Here is a 22,404-nt window from a genome sequence, read left to right on the forward strand (position 1 = left end):
TTCACTGTTCACTGTTGCTTCCACCAGTGCAGATTTTTTTTTTCATCAACATAATTGGTGGATGTCTAAAATCTAAAAAGAAGGTGAAGAATAAAACAGGCCCGAACCCCGGCCCTCATCTGAACTATGACGTGAAAACTGGCCCGAAGCCTAAGAGGCATAAAAATATTGGGGCCTGTCGGGCTTGGGCTAAAATGCATGGCTCTACAAGGGGTTCTCCCCCGAGGGGAAACTCGTTTCACATGATCAAGGTCACGCGGCGATACCTACTTGCGGTGATCTACTACATCAACCACCAGGGAGGTCTGCATTCGTGCCCCTTGTACAAGCTGGCGCACCAGATTCTTGTGTTGTTCCAGGACAAACTCCTATTGCTGAGGGCACTTCATGTCCCTGGGCATCTCAACATGGGAGCAGACATCCTGTCGAGGCAGGGGCCGAGTGGGAGGTGTGAGTGTTTGGCCAGGCTCAGATGGACCTCTTTGCGACTCAGGACTCATCTGGTTCTCTCTGACTCATCCAGCTCCCCTGGGGCTGAGGCTTCGTCTGTACGCCTTTCCTCTGATCACTCTGCTCCCGGGACTTCTGAAGAGAGTCGGGGTCCATCTATTCCTAGTTGCCCCATACTGGCCGGCCGGAATATGGTTCTCAGACCTGATTTCCCTCCTCGACAGCTCTTCATGAGAGATTCCCGTCAGGAGGGATCTTCTTTCTCAGCTGTGAGCTCCTGACTCTTCTGTCCTGTTACCCTAGATCAGGGGTACTCAAATATAAACTTGAAAGGTCCACTTACCAAATTTCCGTTCAGTCCGAGGTCCGGAAAAGTAACGGTCAAATTCCAAATACTCCAACAAGAACAAAAAAACAAACCTCAAAACTTTGGAACTATACACAAAAAATGATAGACCTTTAGTGTGAAAGGTGACACCTTCTTTGTGCCACCAGCTGTTTAAACTTGGGCTTAAAAGGTGTGAGGGCCAGGCGGAGGCACTGATGTAAGTGTTCATTGGTGAGTGTGCTGCGGTATGCGTTTTTCACCATGTTCATGGTTGAAAAGGCAGATTCACAGCAGTATGTTGAAGGAAACATGGTGAGAATTTGAAGGGCCATCTTCTGCAGAGAGGAACACCTGCTGCAGTAACCATCTTTGTCCAGAAGGTGACAGGGTCACAGTGAGATTCCTGCAGTGCTAGGTTTTCTTGGAGCTCAATTAGCTCTGTTTGCAGAGTAGCAGCATTGGCCCATGGGAAGACTTTCATGGCTTCAGTTGAGAATTCTGCAATACTTTTGACAAGAAATGGATTTTCGATGCACAACAAGACTTGTTTTCCGAGAGGGAAATCTTCAAAGCGAGTTTGGAAATTTGTAATCAGCTTTTCCAGGAATTCAGCATAATTGTGACGGTGATGTTTTCCTGCAGTCTGATCCAAAAGTCTTGGGAAGTGAAGAAGGTTCTGCTGTAAGTCACATTTGAACACCTCCAGCTTCCTTTGGAAAGCACAGGAGTTTCAAATTAAGGTCATTGAGATGGGAAGTAATGTCAGTTAGAAAAGCAACAACTTCCATTTCTTCTTCATTCTTCATGAAATCCACAAAAGGTTTGGCTTTTGCACTCTTCTGATCCAACAGAAATGTCTCCAGCTCTTTCCGCAGTGCCCAAAACCGCTCCAGTACCTTGCCTTTACTAAGCCACTGGACATTGTTGTGAAGGAGCAAATCATCAAATGTTGCATTCACCTCTACTAGAAATGAGCGCAACAAACGATGTTGCAGAGCAGAGGATGCTCTCAGATAGTTGACAAGTTTCATGACTGTTGTCATTACTTCTGAGTACCTTTCTCCAAGGCTGGCACACAAAACCATCTGGTGAATTATGCAGTGGTATGCCATGAGGTCAGGGTGGTGAGCTCTCAAGCATGGCACTAATCCCCTCTCTCTCCCAGTCATACATGGTGCGCCATCAGTAGCAATAGAAACAACATGCTTCAGGTCTATCTCTCTGTCTCTAAGCATCTGTGTCACTGCTTCATAAATGTCATCCCCCCTTGTGTGTCCATGGAGGTTTGTAAGACCCAAAACATCTTCATAAAATTCTCCTTTTTCTTCATCAAAAAATCTGACAAAGACCATAAGTTGTGCATTGTCTGTGCTGTCTGTGGATTCATCCACAGCCAATGAAATGAATTTGGCTTTTTTTATAGCAGAGCTAAGTTGTTCAAGCAAATCAACAGCAAGTATTTCAGTTCGTCTTGCCGCAGTGGAATCAGAACAGGGTATTTGGCTTATTTTCTGGATTATTTCATCCTTTTGAGTCCCTTCAAAAAGAGCAGTCACCACTTCACTCATACACACCTTGATTTCAGCATCAGAGAAAGGTTTCTTGTTTTTTCCCAGGACCCATGCTACTCTTAGTGAGGCTTCCGTTGCTTGCTCCTGTTGTGTGGCTGATCTAACTATTACACTGCTTGTAGCTTCATAGGATGATTTCAGCTGGTTTATTTTTGTGGTCCTTAACTCTGTGCTCTGAGGGTAATTTTGTTCAAAATGTGCGTGCTTGGTTTCATAATGACGTTTCACGTTACCACTTTTGATGATCGCTACCGTCTCGTTGCAGATTAAACACATTGGTTTTCTGCTTCCCACGGGGAGCACGAATGCATATTTTTCTGTCCACTCACTCTTAAACTCGCGGTTTTCAAAATAAACTTTTCTTTTCTTAACAACGGCCAGCTTTGAGCACGCCATTTTCACTAAGTTAGAAAAACAAAAAAAAAGTCAGTTATTGATATTTGCAAATGATAGAATGCCTGTTCGCCTGCCTGGCCCAGAAGATGTCACCGGTCGATAAATCTGGCTGCCTCGAGTGAGCGAGAGCGCGAATGAGTGACGTAGTTGTCACGTTGCTATAGCGATGCTGTTACAGCTGCTGCGATTGGACATAGATGACACAGCTAAAACAAGTACAATCCTCAAAGACATATATCGCGGAATCACAATTGCGTGCTAGATCCCTAGATCAGGCCCTAGATCTTCCTAGGCAGGGACTTGTAAGTCTGGCAGCGTGGGCATCTTGTTCCCTTAGCATTTCGACGCAGCTCGAGTTCCTGAAGGGTAACGTCCCAGGTTATGTATGTAACCATGGTTCCCAGAGGGAACGAGACGCTGCATCTCTGGGCATACTTCCAGAATCCCTGCGAGTGCTTGCTTCTTTCTTGAAGCTAACGCCAGTTCCAGCACACATGCTTTTAAGCTTCCTAGTCGATTATACCACCCGCCCATGATGTCTCGCCCCTCCACTGGACTGATTACATATGTGATTCAGATCGTGGTTACGTTGAAGGCGTTCCCCTAATGTTTTGACGCAGTGTCTCGTTCCCTCTAGGAACCATGGTTACATACGTAACCTGGGACATTTCATACTAGTGAACTATAAGAGCCAATGAGCTTTCCCTAAACACACATCTCTGATAATCACCCAGCCCAGGTCCAGCTTCTGTGCAAATGCTGCATCATGTGGCCTGATGATCTGTTTGCGGACCTTGTGCACTTTTAACAAGTGTCTGCCTATCAGCAACAAGATTTCAGCATTTTCATCATGAGATGGAGCAATGGATTTAAGGTGACAGTGACGAGCGGCTGCTGCCTGGGTACAAATCTCATCCTTATTGTCGGGAATCATTTTACATTTCAATGTGGGTAATGAAAGACTAAAAGTAATATTGACAAGCTTTATTGTGTAGCCCAGTGGTTCTTAATCCCGGTCCTGGGGGACACCTGTTGTGCACATTTTGCATGTCTCCCTTACTTTACACACCTGATTGAGATCATCAGGGAGATCCATGAACTGAACTAACAAGCTGATGGGTTACACTTTATTTTGATAGTCCACTTTAGACATTCTACTATCTATAAGTAACTTTGCAACTACATGTCAACTAATTCTCATTAATTAGCAACTACATGTCTACTAACTCCCAGAGCAGACTGTTAGGTTACGTTTAGGGTTAGTAGAATAAGTTGACATATACATGCAAAGTTTAGAAGAGTGTTAGAAGTTATTAAGCAGACAGTATGATGGCAAATCAATGCCATTAATAACCGAGCACACCACTGATGCTGGCATGCGCGGTAAATCACGTCCATGAGAGGAAAACAGATCTACACGTGAGGAAAAAGGAACCGCGAGCTCCTGTCAAACCTTTGCGCATTCCCACATCCCACATGATCATTCCCACATCCTCGCGCTCAATCTTCTCTCACCTGCCCGCGCGAACAATTTTATTTTTGTTAGTCGTGGGGCGGGATTTGCTGTTTTAATTGTAATCGCAAACGCCATTGGTTACCGCCTCTTTTCCGGAAGTCAGCTGTGATTGGACGCCTGTGAAAAGACGATCCATAATTCATGCGACATGAGACATGGCTTCATCAACAGACCAGATGCATATAAGATTTTTTTAATTTATTTTTTCTATAAATATAACATATCTGTTTTAATGAAAATGTAAATTGTCTATAGAATGCATCAGGGGTGGGCAATTAATTTTCCCAAGGGGTCACATGATAAACTTGGGCGGTTGCAGAGGCCCGACCAATACACTTAACTCAGTTCTCCCCAGTATATTTTATATCTCTTTATAAAAAATAAATAAATGAATAAATAAATAAAAATTAAATGAAACATTACAATCAAACAATGAAAATGTGGAGCACATATTTATATTACTATTTAATGAACATTCACAAAAAAAAAAACAAAAAAAAAAGTTTAAAAGTGTTTAAAAAACTACCATCACAACTTTGTACAAAAAAGCAATTACTTCAAAGATTAGCATGACGCAGTTTCAGCGTTATGGACGTGACATTTGCAGTCAAAACCTGAAAGATAAATTATCATAGAATGTATTAATTACCAATAACTTGTACAATCTATTTATATTTTTCTAAAACCCTGAGAAAAGTATCAGTATAAAAGCAACAATATCTGCCGGATGGCGAAAAGGTTGGCAATTCACAAAACATAGGCTATATGGCTTTTTGGTTTTCGTCAATAAATTCGTGTTTTGTTTCTGAGGAAAAAATCAATGTGACAGTTCTGAAAGCGGAATTTATCCTACTACGGAAATCCGCATGAAATGCTTTAAAAACGGAGACGCCTTTAGAGAGAAATGCAACCTTCACACAGATTACATAATCAGGGGTATTTGATTTTGTTTTGAATTTGTTTAAAAGTAGACATTTTAAACTTTATATCTATATATATATTTCTCATGTATGTGAGACAGTCATACGATGAGTTTCGGTTCTTTTTTGTGACGCGCTTTAGAGACAGAGATGGCAGAAAGCGCGTCCTGTTCTCATTACTCTACAAAAGCAACGTTTGTCGTTATTATGAGTTTACAGAAATAAAATTAGTTTCATTATCAGGAAAAATACAAGTGATCGCGCGGACGCTTCTCTGTTATGCATTAGGTGAATTCCACACTCCGCATAAACAGGTTTATTAAAATAAATCTTGGCCAGTCTACATCCGAGACAGATGCAATTATAACTTATAAATTGAAGGCTATTTTACGTTTTGAAATGATCTGACGGACTGATGCCGCTTGTTGATCATTAGTTGTTGTCCATCAAGATGTCGCTTTTTAAAAAAATAAAATTTTAATTACTAATTTATGAATTAAATAATTAAGATATGTACAAAATAGGTTAAGTAGAATATGCTGAATATATAATATTTTACAAATATTTATAAAAATGCTAGCCTATGCAAATAAAACTGAAGTTTCACATTTTGCGTCTGCATAACAAAGTACATTATTTTTAACATGCAATGATACGAAATAAGACCAAACAAGACGTGTAATGAAGAATATGAGAAAAAAAAATAGACAAAAATAAGAAAAAAGAAAAAAAAAAGAATCTCTTATGGCTAAAGGCAAACTCACATTTCTTGAAAGCTGTATGATCACGAACACATTTGAGATACGGTTACACGAACCGACGTAATTGTTAATAATAATAATAATAATAATAATAGCACTTTGAGAATAAAAGCAGTGCGGTTGTATTGCGTGCACAGGCGTCCAATCACACCTCACTTCCGGAAAAGAGGAGGTAACCAATGGCGTTTGAAATTACAATTAAAACAGCAAGTCCCGCCCCGCGACTGACAAAAATAAAATTGTTCGCGCGAGCAGATGAGAGAAGACTGAGCGCGAGGACGTGGGAATGATCATGCGCGCGCGAGGGCTTGTATTGCGCGCAGAGAACAAAACACGAATTTATTGACGAAAACCAAAAAACCATATAGCTTATGTTTTGTGAATTGCCAACCTTTTCTCCATCCGGCAGATATTGTTGCTTTTATACTGATACTTTTCTCAGGGTTTTAGAAAAATATAAATAGATTGTATAAGTTATTGGTAATTAATACATTCTATGATAATTTGACTGCAAATGTCATGTCCATAACGCTGAAACTGCCTCATGCTAATCTTTGAAATAATTGCTTTTTGTGATGGTAGTTTTTGAAATACTTTTAAACTTTTTTTTTTTTTTTTGTGAATTCATTAAATAGTAATATAAATATGTGCTCCACATTTTCATTGTTTGATTGTAATGTTTCATTTAATTTTTATTTATATATTCATTTATTTATTTTTTTATAAAGAGATATAAAATATACTGGGTAGAACCGAGTTAAGTGTATTGGTCGGGCCTCTGCAACCGGTGTTCTGACGTATTGGCTGTTTTACTGGATTACGCTTTTGCCTTCCCTTCGTATTACTGTTTGGTTGGAGATCGACCCTGCCTGTCTTGACTACACTGTATTAAATAAAGCTCGCATCTGGATCTTACACGCTTCCCTGGAGTCCTGTTACAGAATACTTCGCCTACCAAAAATCCAGCGGCTTTTAGTACACAGATCACCATGGATCCAGCATCACGCCTCTTCCTCCTCCGCCAAGGTAACTGGCCCATCGAGGATTATGTGACTGATTTCTGTGAGCTGTGCTATTTGGTACCTTTTAATGACGTGGCGCTTAAGGACATTTTCCGTAACGGATTAAACAATCCGATTCGTTCTGGCCTACCTGGAGGGAAAATTCACTGGTCTTTGGAACAGTACATTGACTTTGCCCTCCGGTTGGCTGGATCACCATTTACTGTGGGGGTAGCTGATGAGAAACCCTGCTATCCCCCAGTATCAGCCAAACCTGTGAATTTTTCCATTATGTCTGGAATTATTCAAGTCACGTCAGAGCCCTATCATGCCATGCCTGCCAAGCCAAAGCCTGCTCAAGTCACATCCACCAAGCCAAAGTCTGCTCACGTCACGTCTACCAAGTCACAGTTTACTCACGTCACGTCTTCTGCTCCAGGGCCTGCTCACGCCATGCCTGCCGCTCCAGGGCCTGCTCACGCCATGCCTGCCGCTCCAGGGCCTGCTCACGCCATGCCTGCCGCTCCAGGGCCTGCTCACGCCATGCCTGCCGCTCCAGAGTCTGCACCTGTTATGGCCGCCATCCCAGAGCCAGTCCACAAGATGGCCGCCATCCCAGAGCCAGTCCACAAGATGGCCGCCATCCCCAAGCCTGTTCACAAGATGGCCACCATCCCCAAGCCTGTTCACAAGATGGCCGCCCCATCTGAGTCCCCAGTCAAGATGGCTGCCACGCCTGAGCCTCATCTATCCAAAATCGTCTCATCCAAATCTCATCTCGCCATGTCTGCTGCACCCAAAGCAAATCAAGTGATGGCTGATCCTTCGGTGTCAAGTCAAGTCAGGGCTGCACGTTCAGTGCCAAATTAAGTGACAGCTGTGTTTCCTGAGCCACGTCAAGTTACAGCTGTTACTTCGGAATCAAGTCAAGTCACAGCTGTTCCCCATGAGTCAAGCCAAGTCACAGCTGTTCCCCATGAGTCAAGTCAAGTTACAGCTGTTGTTCCTGAGTCAAGTCACGTTACAGCTGTGGTTCCTGAGTCAAGCCATGTTGTTCCTGAGTCAAGTCACGTTACAGCTGTTGTTCCTGAGTCAAGTCACATTACGGCTGTTGTTCCAGAGTCAAGTCGAGTTACAGCTGGGTTGTCTATGTTACGCCAAACCACAGCTGATTTCCATGAACCAAGCCAAGTTACAGCAGATCTTCATGAGCCAAGTCAAGTTGCTGCTGTCTTCCCCGAGCCAAGCCAAGCCACAGTTGATCTTCATGAGCCAAGCCAAGTTACAGCAGATCTTCATGAGCCAAGTCAAGTTACTGCTGTTGTTCCCGAGTCAAATCAAGCCACAGCTGACCTCCTAGAGCCTCGTCACGTCTCAGCTGACCTCCTAGAGCCTAGTCACGTCTCAGCTGACCCCCTAGAGCCTCGTCATGTATCAGCTGACATCCCAAGTCACGCAGAGCCCACGCTCCCAAGCCACATGTCCACAGCGTCCACACCCTCAAGACCGGCAGGCATCCCACTATCTACTGTGCTGGCAGTAATGGCTGCTGCCATTTTGAGCGTGTGGGCCACACACTGCGCTCCAGAAGCCTCGTCTGACCACAAGTCTGCTCCAGAGGCCAGGTCTGACCACGAGTATGCTCCAGAGGCCTTGTCTGTCCACGAGTTTGCGCCAATGAGTCAGCATGCTCTGTAGAACCTCCTAAGGAGGTGGTGTCCACCCATGAACTCACTGCCACGTCTGACCATGAGTCAGCGCCAATGCCCCCGGAGGTGGTGGCTCCGGCTGCAGAACTTCCTATGGGGGCGGCGTCCTATCATGAACTCTCGGCCCATCATGTCACGGCCAAGGAGGCCTATCATCATCTCTCTGCCTGCCATGTCACGGCCAAGCAGGCCTATCACGAACTCTCTGCCCATCATGTCACAGCCAAGAAGGCCTATCATGAACTCTCTGCCCATCATGTCACGGCCAAAGAGGCCTATCATGAACTCACTGCCCGCCACGTCACGGTCAAGAAGGCCTATCATGAACTCTTTGCCTGTCATGTCACTGGCCAAGGAAATTGTCTATGGACACTCCACTCTGCTATGGATGTCACTAGTTCCACTGTGGATATCTCTGCCCCTGTCTGCTCTGCTTGCTCTGTCTGTCCCGCTATGGCTTCCTGTACCCTTCGTATTACTGTTTGGTTGGAGATCGACCCTGCCTGTCTTGACTACACTGTGTTAAATAAAGCTCACATCTGGATCTTACACGCTTCCCTGGAGTCCTGTTACAATTATGTAGTGGACAGTACATTCCAGGGCCAAGTTTATGGCAAGGGGGGCCCTCCCTGACCACATAGTGGACAGAGGTTTGCTACATTTTGATTGGATCTTGGTGAACTAACATAAGCAAACTGTCCAATGGCATCAGATAAGGATGCCAGGACAACAGCAAGACATCTCTTAGAGCGCAAGAAGACCACCCCAAAGCCCGGGAAGGACAGAACTTCCTATTGGTCAAAATGCAGTTTTGGTCAAAACGTCCCAGCACGACATCCAACGGGTTTTCCCAGATCACATCACAAACGTTTATTGTGAAGCATCTAAAGGATTTTGTACAGTACTGCAGATAATCTGAATTTCCCACAAAGGTGAATACGATCACACATTTTCAAGAAATCAAAGAATAAATGAATGGATTGTGCATTTGGAGTAACTTAACTTTAGGTGCATGTTATTCTCACCGTAATTGTTCGGGGAATTTCGGGTTTCTTGATTTTCAAATACAGAAGACCTGATACCGTGACCCCATAAAAGAACCAGCCAGTAAAGCTAGAAAACAAAATGAATAATGTTAGAGAAAAACATATGCTTTCACATATTTTACTTTTTTCCTTACCCTAACCAAAGTATCTTTAAGACAAGTCATTTCGCTCAGCGACCATCTTTAAAACACCTCTCGGGCATGCAAGTGCAGCTCCTATCTTTTTGAACGGGGAAACATCAAATTCTCCAAAACTGTTCACTAAGCTTACGATTAAATTTCATATTTGAAAATGCCAATGAAATTTGACAACAATAGTCTTTTACAGCTTGTTTATTATGTTCAAATGCTGTTAAAAGCTTGTTTTTGATGCAGGCATCTTCTTTATTTTTAATTGCCATGTTGTCTGTCCTTTTGTTTTTTTGTACCATATTGCTCAGCTTTTTCAGGGAACAAGGTAAAGGCCTGTTCACACCAAGAACAATAACGATGACTATATTTGCGTCCACACCAGTGAATGATAGCTGTCTGTTTTTGTTGCATTTACAACAAAACTTTAACCAGTATGTGTCCTCAGCATACACATTTCAAGCGCATCTAAACAGTGAATCTAGCGTAAACTATCTGATCTCTAACATAGTCAATGTAGTGGAATAAAAACAATACATACTCCTTTCTACTGCAACTTGTGAGGCAAATGAGGCAAGACAATGTTGTCCAAACTAGCACTGAATTCCTGAGGTAATTTTATGTTTTATGTTTCTCTGTTTGCTGTGCAATGTCTGATTGCTTCTCTACAATGTCGTCTGCTATTTCAAATGTGCAGGCCCTTTAAATTGAATGAAGTCTGATTAACAACTAGAATAATTTAAGATGTATCATCTAGCCTACCTGATTATGATACTAAACTTACCTTGAATTGAACCTTGTCAGTAAGTGAAACAAACTGATTAATTTGTAATTAGGTCAAATGGACACCAGCTTGGTCAGGCTGGGAGACCAACTAAAACCAGCTACTTCCATCTAAAACCAGCCTGGCCAGGCTGGGAGACCAGCTAAAACCAGCTACTTCCAGCTAAAACCAGCCTGGCCAGGCTGGGAGACCAGCTAAAGCCAGCTACTTCCAGATTAAACCAGCTAAAACCAGCCTGGCCAAGCTGGGAGACCGGCTAAAACCAGCTGCTTCCAGCTAAAACCAGCCTGGCCAGGCTGGGAGACCAGCTAAAGCCAGCTACTTCCAGCTTAAACCAGCTAAAACCACCCTGGCCAAGCTGGGAGACCAGCTAAAACCAGCTGCTTCCAGCTAAAACCAGCCTGGCCAGGCTGGGAGACCAGCTAAAACCAGCTACTTCCAGCTTAACCAGCCAAAACCAGTCTGGCCAGGCTGGGAGTCCAGCTAAAACCAGCTACTTCCAGCTTAACCAGCTAAAACCAGTCTGGCCAGGCTGGGAGACCAGCTAAAACCAGCTACTTCCAGTTTAACCAGCTAAAACCAGCTACTTCCAGCTTAACCAGCTAAAACCAGCCTGGCCAGGCTGGGAGACCAGCTAAAACCAGCCTGGCCAGGCTGGGAGACCAGCTAAAACCAGCTAATTCCAGCTACTTCCATCTTAACAAGCTAAAACCAGCCTGGCCAGGCTGGGAGACCAGCTAAAACCAGCTCCTTCCAGCGTAAACCAGCTAAAACCAGCCTGGCCAGGCTGGGAGACCAGCTAAAACCAGTTACTACCAGCTACTTCCAGCTTAACCAGCTAAAACCAGCCTGGCCAAGCTGGGAGACCAGCTAAAACCAGCTACTTCCATCTGTAACCAGCCAGGCTGGGAGACCAGCTTGGCCAGGCTGGGACACCAGCTAAAACCAGGCAACCAGCCTAAGCTGGTTTTAGCTGTTTTTTTAGCAGGTCTGTCAGTATTTTAATCTTTCAACAGGTGTTAAAAATCTTTCTGAAAGTGAATGTATAACTGTATCGTTTTCGTTATAGTTGTGATATGAACTTTTAGAACATTATCTTTATAGTCATAGTTATCGTTTTTGGTGTGAACGGGCCTTTACAGTCAAAAACTACACTCTATGCTGCATTTCATTAACACTTATGAATACCAACACCACTGCACTGAAAGTGTCTGGACCTCTCAAGGTTGTGTAGTGTGTGTGCACAAACACTGAAGTGGTCTAAGACATGACTTTGGGATGTTGACTTAAGGACATGTGAGCCCCGGAAATCCAAACTATAGAATCTGATAAATGTGTGTGGGGAGGACCAGCCTGCTGCATCACACACTTGCTGCAAGGGGACAACTCTTGCTAGAGTCTTAGAGGATGCAACCACCCTGGCTAAATGGGCCCTAACACCTAGAGACGAAGATTGACCACACGCTTCATAGGCTAGGGCAATAGCAAAAAGTACAACATGTTCCTGGATCAACATCTTTGTTGATCCTGGAACAACATTTTAATCAACCAATCAGAACTGAGGGATAACGTTTCATGAAATGACAGTTTTAGGCTTACAATCAGAGTTAGATGCTTCTACACCCTTGTTAATCAGCAATCATTTCCCATAGCATCATCATAGCATCCCTCACCCAATGTGACATTGTTTGTCTAGTGCAGGGTTAACAGACATACCACTCGTGAGGGACATGTTAAGCACAGCATTTATAAATTGCCTAAAATCTGTTTAGCTCTTGGGGTACTTTGATGTCATACAATGATCAATCAGTGCAGCGCAAACAGCCAACACGTGGTTATTTCGGGCAATTTAGAAATCCTGTGCTGAACGTGTCCCTGGGAAGTGGCACGTCTGGTCACCCTAGTCTGCTGGCATCCAACTGGTTTCTTGAGACTTTGGTCATGTTTAGCATGAGAATCCAGCTTAGCAGTATAAGTCAGAATGCATGAAATAGCATTAGGTATCCCCTTTAAAGCAATTAAAACTTTGAACTTTCTGGTCAGGCCTTCTCAGTTTTTTTTTTTACTTACTTTTGTCATGTAGTTTTACATAGAATGTTTTAAGCACTATTTTTATTACCTTAATTTTAATAGTACATACAGTAGATGTTAAAGGTCATGCAAAATCAGGCACTATACCTGAAGAAGTTCACTATGGCCTGGAAGTCTCCCGGAATGAGAACAATAAGTGCAATGAGTGTGTTGAAAATAAGGGCTGGAGAGGGAGTAAGCCTGCGCATGTGAGCCATGGCCAGGATGTCTGGCTGAAAGACAGGAAACACATATGATTGTACTTTTCTTGGTCCAAATAGTACATGTATATTTATCATACATGTCATAGCGGTTAATTACATTTTTTGGCAGCCTATATTTGTAATGATGCATAGATAAAAGCCTTTTCAGATGCAAAAGCACTACTAAATGTAAATATACATTAAATACGTAATAGTTTAAATATAAGCAATACAAAACTTTGACCACAGTTCTGTCACACCCCTGTGGACTGTTTTGTTGGTTTTTCCCTCATGTGTCCTTATTTGGTCTTTCCTGTTCCGTTTCTTGTTATGTTGTCACTGGTTAATCATGTACACCTGTTTGTGTCTCATTAGTGTTACTATATAAGTTTGGTTCAGTTCTTTGTCTTTTGTCTGTTCTTATATTGTCGCTTATGTTAGTTTTGTCGTGTTGGATTGTGGTTTCCCTGCTGTTTGAGTTTGTTCCTGTTCCCGTTTGGATTATCTCATTAAAGCGTGTTTTGTATGATTTCCTCATCCCTGCTCCTCCTTCCTACACATGACCCCTGACAGAAGAACGGACCTTAACCAAAAATGTTCTGGGCTGAGGAGTTCCTTCTAAACATCCAGCAGGTGGACAGGCCTTTGGAGCAGTATGTGGAGGAATTATTGAGCGTGTTACATCTGGTGAGTTGGAGCGACTCTGATTAATGCGTGTCTTCAGATGGGACTAAAAGATGACCAGTTGTTTTGTTCCATGACTCCTGACGATTGCCACAGACCTGTAGCGGAATTCATTAACTATATCCTTGCTCTCTGTCACTCCAACTTCTATGTTGATGTGGAGGATTCTAATCTCCCCCTCCCATCCGAAAACACACAGACGCTCCAGCTCACCACCAGCCAACGTCCTCCACCTGCTATTCCAATGAGCTCACTCCCTCCAGTCCTCCCTCGCTCTCCCCAGTTCTCCAGAGCTCCTCCCTCATCCTCAGCCCAGAATCTGCGGCCCGCTCATGGACTCCGGCCGCAGCCCCGCGCTCAAGTCAGCCTGCCGCTGCCCCTCACCTGCCTGTAGCTTTCTAGTAATCGTGCAGTTTGTTCAGGTGCAGTTGATTAGGGTTGAAGCAAAACTCTGCTGGGCTGCGGCTCTCCAGGACCGAAGTTCACAACCCCTGATCTTTATCTTCATTCCATAATCTTAGTTTTGATTCTGAGAATTCATTAAACCCAGATACAAACAATTCATACAAAGAGGAGATTGAACCTTTACCATAACAGTGTCCTATGATTTCTGTCTCTAATGAGGTATAATAAATGCTTTTGATATGAACATATAAAGCTTCTAAGTTAAAGATATTTAAAAAAATTAAAATGTTACATTTGGTTAATATTGCTGCAGAGGATATAATACTTCATCCTCATTGTACTTGTCTTGCACTTTCCTTAACCCTTTTTCCGTCCATATCTGAAGTCCTGCATCACATTTCCCTGGTTTAAAATTAACATTACCCCAAAGAGGACGAAAATGTGACCAGCAGAGGTTTATATTCAAATATTTACAATAATCAAACCAAATATTGATTGTTTAATAGGGTTGTCTGTGTTTTTCCTTAGGTATTTGTCGTCTGATGTCACGCGTCACCACTTCTGTGTCCAAACGCTCTATCAGATGGCACTAGAAAACAAGAAACGTGACTAATTATACACTCACAATGTGATATAATACTACCAAAAAAATTATAATCCTACTCATTAACTTAATACCGAAATCCCAGATAGCCAGACAATGAAAATATAAATAAATAAATATAAAAATGATTTGTGCTTGGGACGCTGTGAGCACGGAGATGGTAGTGTACACCGTAAATTTGAAAAATGTTCAGCTTAAATGTTTAATGTGAATAAACAGTGCTCATAAACGGCTGCTGAGATAGTATTCTCAAGTGAAATTAGTTGGGGCTTGGACCCAGAAACAGCATTTGTTGGTGGACATCATGTCATCACTTAACAAGCTTATAAGTGCATTGGTAATCTTGGTGTAATGGAACAGGTTTCCAAATCCATCTGGGCAGGAGGGCTATAGGATGAAAAATAAAACATGATTGTACACAGCTGAGCTGTGTAATAGCATTGGATGTTTGTACATACAAGTCCTCCTCTATCAAATGGTAGTTATAATAAAGGTAGACATAGTCTGGGACATTTAGTAAACAAAGATAAGAGAGGGGGTAGGGAATATTTTGGAATAAATAGAAAAAATTAGGGAATATATTCATTTTTAGGATGTTTATCCTGACAATCATTGAGATGGGTAAAGATGTCCAACGTTCTACTGAAGAGGTAGTAGCTTCCAAAATTGGGTCATAATTTATCTGAGCAATCTTATTCACCTCATGGACATATACACAGATATGTAAAATTATCCGTTGAACTAAAGATAGAAGCATAACGTTGGCTATTGTTCCTCTCGGCTATTGTTCCTCTTGGCTATCTTTCTTGCTTAGTTGGGGACACTTTCTCTTAACACAATATTGCATTTTATTTTATTGTTTTTGATTAACTACCTTTACCTATAAAGTGAGTGTTTAGTGTTGCCTTTGGCATTGTTGATGTACTGTTTCCTATTTAATACTGTACAGCCGCCTTGTCACAATTCTGTATTGTTAAAGGCGGTATATAAATAAAGGTGACTTGACTTGACTTGACTCTCTGATTCGTTAAGTAACATTATAGATCATTTGGAGCGATTAACTTTATATTATATATATTTATCAAATTGTTCATTCCGAAGTTTTAATAAGATCCAGGAGCTACTTAAATTTTTCAGGAACAAAATGACGTTGTTTGCAAATAATGCTAATTTATTTTCCATACACATTTATCAGATTTATATATTTAAAAAAAATAGCATAGTCTGAACTATGATATATCTACTTGCAGGGTCCTTAATTATATTTTTTATTTTGTAGTGCAAGAAAATTATTTTTGATTGCAAGAATTTTATCGAGTTCATCACTTATTTAACCTTTGTAATTTAGTTTAAACCCCTACAGTTCCATGAGGTGAATTTCACCTTCAAACCACTAGACATTAGTTATATAACATATCCTTAAGATTTGTTTGGATAAAATAAAATACTTTGATGGAAACAAACACATATGCAACAAGAAACAGAAAAAGAAAAAAAAACACCTTATACCAAGTCTGGATGAAAATGGACATGTTCATTTTTGTAAAGAACATTCCCTATGATTCTGGCTGTGCTTAGTACTCACTCCTTTTCTATGAAGTTCAAGAACTTCATAATCAGTGTTCTCGGGTGTGTCATTCACGAGTCGATATTTGTCAGAGTGCCGATTCTGTGAGCCTACTTGTCACGATTGCCTGCTGGAGTGCCTGTGATCTCCACTGGAGGGCACTCCTCCTCAGACTCTTGCCTTTGCTTCTTGTTCCTGTAAAGTCAAGTTACAGCTGTTGGTCCTGAGTCACGTCAAGTTACTGCTGTTGTTCCTGAGTCACGTCAAGTTACAGCTGTTGTTCCTGAGTCAGGTCAAGTTTCAACTGTTGTCCGTCAGTCAAGTCAAGTTACAGCTGTTGTTCCTGAATCGAGTCAAGTTACAGCTGCTGTTCCCGAGTCAAGTCAAGTCACAGCTGATCTTCATGAGCCAAGTCAAGTCACCGCTGATCTTCATGAGCCAAGTCACATCTGAGCTGGTCTCTGAAAGTCTTGTTACGTCATGTTTGATCATCCAGAGTCTCAACACATCATTCATTATAGAATGCCCAATCATTATAGAGATCCTGCCACCCATAGCTGTTCTTTCTTTAATGGCGGTCACCATCTGGTGCTTGTGCGCTGCACACTCTGCTCCAGAGGTCTCGTCTGTCCACGAGTCTGCTCTAGAGGCCTCGTCTGTCCATGAGTCTGCTCCAGAGGCCTCGTCTGTCCACGAGTCTGAACCAGTGCCCCCAGAGGTGGCAGCTCCGGCTGCAGAACTCTCAACCTGTCCCGTCACGACTCTGTGAACTCTCTCCCTGTTCTGTCACGGCCATGGAGGCCGTCTGCAAACTCCCGCCTGGTCCTGAACCGGCCACGGAGGCCGTGTATGAACCCTCTGTCCATTCTGTCCTGGCTATGGCGGCTACCTATGAACTCTCAGCCCTGACTGCCACAGCCAGGGACATTTGCTGTGAACTCCCTGTCTGTCCTGTTCTGGCCATGGAGGCCATGACTGAACTCTCTGCCTGTCCTGTCACAGCTATTGAGGCCGTCATAGAACTCTCTGCCCTGTCTGTCTCAGCCAGGCACATCGACTACAAGCTGTCTGCCTGTTCAGATCCCACAGAGACTGCTAAGAGACCTATTGTTTTCCCTGCCTCTCTTTTTGTTGCTCTGTCTGCCTCTTCTGTCCCTGTTTTCCCCAGGTCCCAGTCCATGCTGTGTGTGTCTGTAACACCCTCGTGGGCTCCTGGCCCGCCTGCTCCGCCCTGGTGGGCTCCTGTTCCATCTGCTCCACCCTGGTGGGCTTCTGTCGGGGGCTATGTCACGATTGCCTGCTGGAGTGCCTGTGATCTCAACTGGAGGGCAATCCTCCCTGGACTCTTGCCTTTGCTTCTTGGACTCCATTTACCATGTGTCCCTTGCCCCTTATGTGATCACGTCATGTGCTACCCTTGTTTGTGTGTCATGTCCTGATTGGTTCCTTGTTGATATGTGTCTTGATTCTTATTGGTTGGTTTTGTCATGTGTTCTCATGTGTTCTCCTGGTCTTCTATATAAGCCGTTTGTTCAGTGTTTAAGTTTGCTGATTATTGTATCGCCGTTTCCTAGTACCTGTGTTTATCTTTCCGTGTTTCCTAGTTCCCTTGTGTTTTTGACCCTGATTGTTTCCTAGTTTTATGATAATTCGCTGCCTGCCCTGACCCTTGCTTGTTTTTCGGACTACGCTTTTGGATTATTCTTTGATGATACTGTTTGCTGGTGTTTGACCCTGCCTGTCTTGACTACGTCTGTAATTAAAGTGTTGCGTTTGGATTCCCAACTCCGTTGTTCTGACTCCACTCATTACACTACTCAATTAACAAGGTCTCCCGTGATTCCATTCCTCTGGTATCAACCTCTTCACAAATGCTACCATGTCCTGGCCCTTTGCTTTCTCCGGTAGACCCACGAGTCTTACGTTGATCTATTGGCTTCTGCATTCCAAATCTTCCACTTTGTTTAAAAGCGTTTTAACAGTATTTTCCAATGTGCTCACTCTGGATATTAGCCAAAGATAAATGTTATCTTCAGCATCAGAAATACGTTGCTCTGCTTGCCCGGTTCTGTCATCATGTCAGTAGCTCCCTAACGTTGTATACATTCCAAAATTTTGCTAATTACTTATAAAGCCCTGAATAGTTTACAACCTCAGTATTTGAGCGAGCTCTTATTGCATTATAGTCCTTTTTTTATTTTTTGCTGTCACCTCTTACTTGCTTAGTTGGGGACACTTATTTTCCAGCCATATTGTCAACTTTATTGCACAGATACTATTTGAACTGAACTGAGCTGAACGATGACATCACTGAATCAATGATGAAATACGAAGTTCTGGTTTAAAACTCTAAATGGCACAGTCTGATAAGTCTAACTGACATAATCATTATCGCATGGCACAGCTGATTGGTTCTCTCCTGTATCGTAGAAGCACATTCTTATCACAGTCATATCAATGACAGAGTTTTGCGGGAGAAGGGGAGAAAAAGAGTTATTGCTTAAGATCACTATCTACGGTTGTTTTAGTCGCGAAATGCATTATGAGTAGTGTAGTTCGGAAAAACGTGTTTGTGTGACATGCACTCTTGCTGTTTCTGCATAGTTCAAAAAATGGAGGAAGAATTTAGGATAGAACGTTAGATTTTGCTTTTATTTAATTTCATTCAAGTAAGTCCACCCAGGGGGTTTTGTGCACTGTAACTCTGACAACTTTTATCTGCACGAAAGATCAAAATGACATGCATCGGCTAACTTTGTCCATCTCATCATTGCACAAACATTTAACGAGAATTAACGAGCTGTTACGTTGCCACTTGGACTGATGAAGTGTTTACATGGACACTTTTTGCTTTCAATTCATATGATCATGCATTTTTTAAAAAAAGTCTTTAAACGATTTTGACATGGTTTACAATCATTAAAAGCTTCATTAATAAACATTATATAATGTTTTACAGATTATTAGTTAATATTTACAAATGCCGTTAAACTTTCAATGTGAAAAAATCTACAAATGATTTTAACAGAAATTATATACAATAATTACATATTTATTTGTTAATGTAATTTTGAATGCTTATAAATGTCACTAAACTTAAGTTCATATATTAGCCAGTGCTTATTTTTGTCACAACGTACAATAATAATACTGTTTTTGTATTATAGTAAGAGCTAAGTTTAGGGTTGGTGTAGGTGTAGACCTTAATAAAACACAATCTAATAGGTAGAAAGAGTTTATGACACGAAGAAACAAAACCCTGCCAAAATGAGGAAGTAAACTCACGAAAGAGAAACTGATCTTACTCTAGAAACATCCTTTAACCTTAGGTTATATTTGCAAACAATGGGATTAATTTATACAGTTTCTCCCGAAAAAAAATAAAATCAAATGAAATGGAAGCCTATTTATTTCTCCTTATTCCACAACAAACCCTTTAAATTGAATGGTATTACAGAACAAGAATGAAAAATTAGTAGCTATAACATTTTATATTAAACTATAAAGTAAAACACAAATTAGACTATAGTGAATACAGAATACAAATGTCAAGCTAAACTGAATAAATGAGTAAAGCAAAACTAAATGGCATTGGGCTCACAAGCCTCTCTCATGGACATCCAAATGTTTAATTTCTTTTGCCATGTAACATTTGGTTGCTAAACTCTTATCCATGATATCAAACTCTTATCATAAATTGAGCAGTGTTTTATGCACTTTTATGTTTGGCCGACTGCAATGCATTTGATCAATGGCTAAAATGTCAAGTTCCCTATCGATACTTCACTCGTACTGCATCTGCTTAAGACGCCATGGGGGAAAAACTATCTGAGACTGAAGCCTTTTTCAATAAAGCAGTGTAACTGCATGGCCATTGGTTCATGCAGTGGATAAAAACGAATCAATGGCTCAGCGGTGGAGCCGCACAAGCCTATGGCGATGAAGCCCGCCAGAACCCGCCAAAGAGGGTGGGGCATCTGGCTATATAAGAGGGCATTTCGCCGTAGGATATTCTGGTTACTTTAACTGAAGCGATGACTCTACATCTTCGCTACTGGACTCAAGTCTTCGCTCTGCAATCAAGCTTCACCGTGATCAAGCTTGGTTCCTGCTCGGTTGTCTTTGCTGCTTCTTGCTGCCTTCAGCGTATGCAGCAGCTGCGGTCTCACTCGATCCCCTGCCGCCATCTATATCAAGCGCCATCTAGCAATCTTTGCTTCTGATTCTAAGAGCAAATTTCCTGAGCTGCAGAGCCCAGCACGACCAGCATGGGCATGATCAGCGCCGACGAAGAGCCCATGAAGCCTGCGCCCTCAGATGCTCAGCCCACGCTGGGCTGTCAGCTGTTCGAGACAATCCATCCACTTGCCTCACAGGCCGAGGCTTGGCAAGCCATCCCCGGAGTGTCAAGCTGGGTTTTGGGGATAATACACTTCAATTTGCTCGAAGACCCCCACATTTCACCTCGGTTCAGGGTAAGGACGCAGAAGTCCTGCGCACCGAGGGTAGGAACCTGCTGGCAAAAGGAGCCGTAGAAACAGTCCCCCCAGTTCAGAGCAAGTCAGGCTTCTACAGCTGCTACTTCCTCGTTCCCGAAAAGGATGGCTGTCTAAGACCCATCCTCGATCTAAGACGCCTGAATCACACCCTCATGAGACGGTCATTCAGAATCCTTACGCTGAAGCAGATCCTCTTTCAAGTGCGCCCAGGGGACTGGTTCTGTTCACTGGATCTGAAAGATGCTTACTTTCACATCCAGATTGCTCCCCACCACAGGCGATTCTTGAGATTTGCTTTCGAGGGAGTGGCATATCAGTACACAGTCCTTCCTTTTGGTCTATCCCTGGCTCCCAGCACTTTTACGAAGTGCATGGATGTGGCTCTTTTTCCTCTGCTCTGCTACTAGCACTAGTGTCTGTAAAACGTATGGGTAACCTTTAGGCACTCTCTGTGAGCCTGCCTAGATTTCGGGCCCAATGACTCTAAATTCATCTTAAAGCCAAGGCAGGGCTATGTACCTAAAGTGCTCTCGACTCCATTCAGAGCCCAGGTGATTGCTCTCTTGGCACTTCCTCCTTCTGAGCAAGACCAGGAATTTAATCTTCTCTGCCCTGTCAGGGCTTTGAGGACTTATATCAAGCGCTCCATTTCATTCAGACAATCGGAGCAGCTGTTTGTATGCTTTGGTGGCTGTACTTCCATTCATGAAGCAGAGGCTATCCAAATGGATAGTTGAGGTGATTACGCTGGCATACTCGTCCTTGGGCCTACATTGCCTCATGGGAGTAAGAGCCCACTCGACTAGAGGTATCGCCTCGTCCTAGGCCTGATCTACCAGTGTGCCCATTGCAGAAATTTGTGCGGTGGCTGGCTGGGCCTCGCCGTCCATATTTGACAGGTTCTACAGTCTGGATGTCCCGACCTTACAGGCCCCGGTCCTCTCTGCTTAAGTTGGATTTACTCTTACAAATGCAGTACTCCATTCCTGTACACTCTTGGCATGAGTTCCGAGGGTGTACAAATCCCTTGGGAACTTGGTGGGCTGACCTCAATGAGTTTGGCCCTGTTGTATCCACAGGACTCCTGCAGATAGTTTGGCCCCTTGTAGCCCCTCTGGTGCTAGGGCTAGAAAGCGCATAGGCACGGGCAGGATTGTAAATGGTTCCCCATAGCTTCTTAACCCTCTAAGCGCCAATGTCGCAAAATTGCAACAAAACGTCAAATGTTATTCGCCGATTCTGACTCTGAAGGGGAATATTTGCCTTTTGGAAATGACGAACGGTCACGCTTCTCCTGGTACATCTTTGCAGCACAATGGTGCTGTCGTGCAAGGCGAGAGTGTTCACAAAGCACAGACAAGCAATCATTTTGACCCTTTGTCCAACGGGTGTGACACCACAACGAAGCACAGACAGGCCCAACGGGTGTGACACCACAATAAAACACAGACAAGCGATCATTTTGACCCTTTGCCTAACGGGGATGGGGGTGGCAGGGGTGAACGTGGGGCTGGAAGTAGCACTAGCTCTCTGGATCCAGAGGCTCTGAATCCAACACTCCAAAGAGGTGGGAGTGGCCAAGCTGTGCGTGGGATATATATTACTATGCTATATAGTAATAATTTAGTACTTTGTTCTGTTTTATTGTTGGTTTCCTCTTTTCTGATCATTTGGAATGAGGATAAAAACACAAAAAAAAAGCAAAAAAGTTCAAACATCAATTCAATATCTACTATTTCCTGAATTTTGTGAAATTCAAGAT

General features: G+C 42.9%; 1 protein-coding gene across 1 annotated transcript in view; it reads right to left on the minus strand.

The window, feature by feature from the left end:
• Positions 1-22,404, minus strand: part of LOC127180151 (b(0,+)-type amino acid transporter 1) — a 54,376-nt gene that overhangs the window by 12,963 nt on the left and 19,009 nt on the right. Inside the window, exons 4-5 of the mRNA XM_051134118.1 lie at positions 12,789-12,913; positions 9,678-9,765 (exon numbers count right to left, since the gene is read on the minus strand). Coding sequence (XP_050990075.1) covers positions 9,678-9,765; positions 12,789-12,913 — 213 coding nt within the window. The remainder of the gene's footprint in view (positions 1-9,677; positions 9,766-12,788; positions 12,914-22,404) is intronic.

This window comes from Labeo rohita, chromosome 17 (assembly GCF_022985175.1).
Source record: "Labeo rohita strain BAU-BD-2019 chromosome 17, IGBB_LRoh.1.0, whole genome shotgun sequence".
Taxonomy (NCBI): Eukaryota; Metazoa; Chordata; class Actinopteri; order Cypriniformes; family Cyprinidae; genus Labeo; species Labeo rohita.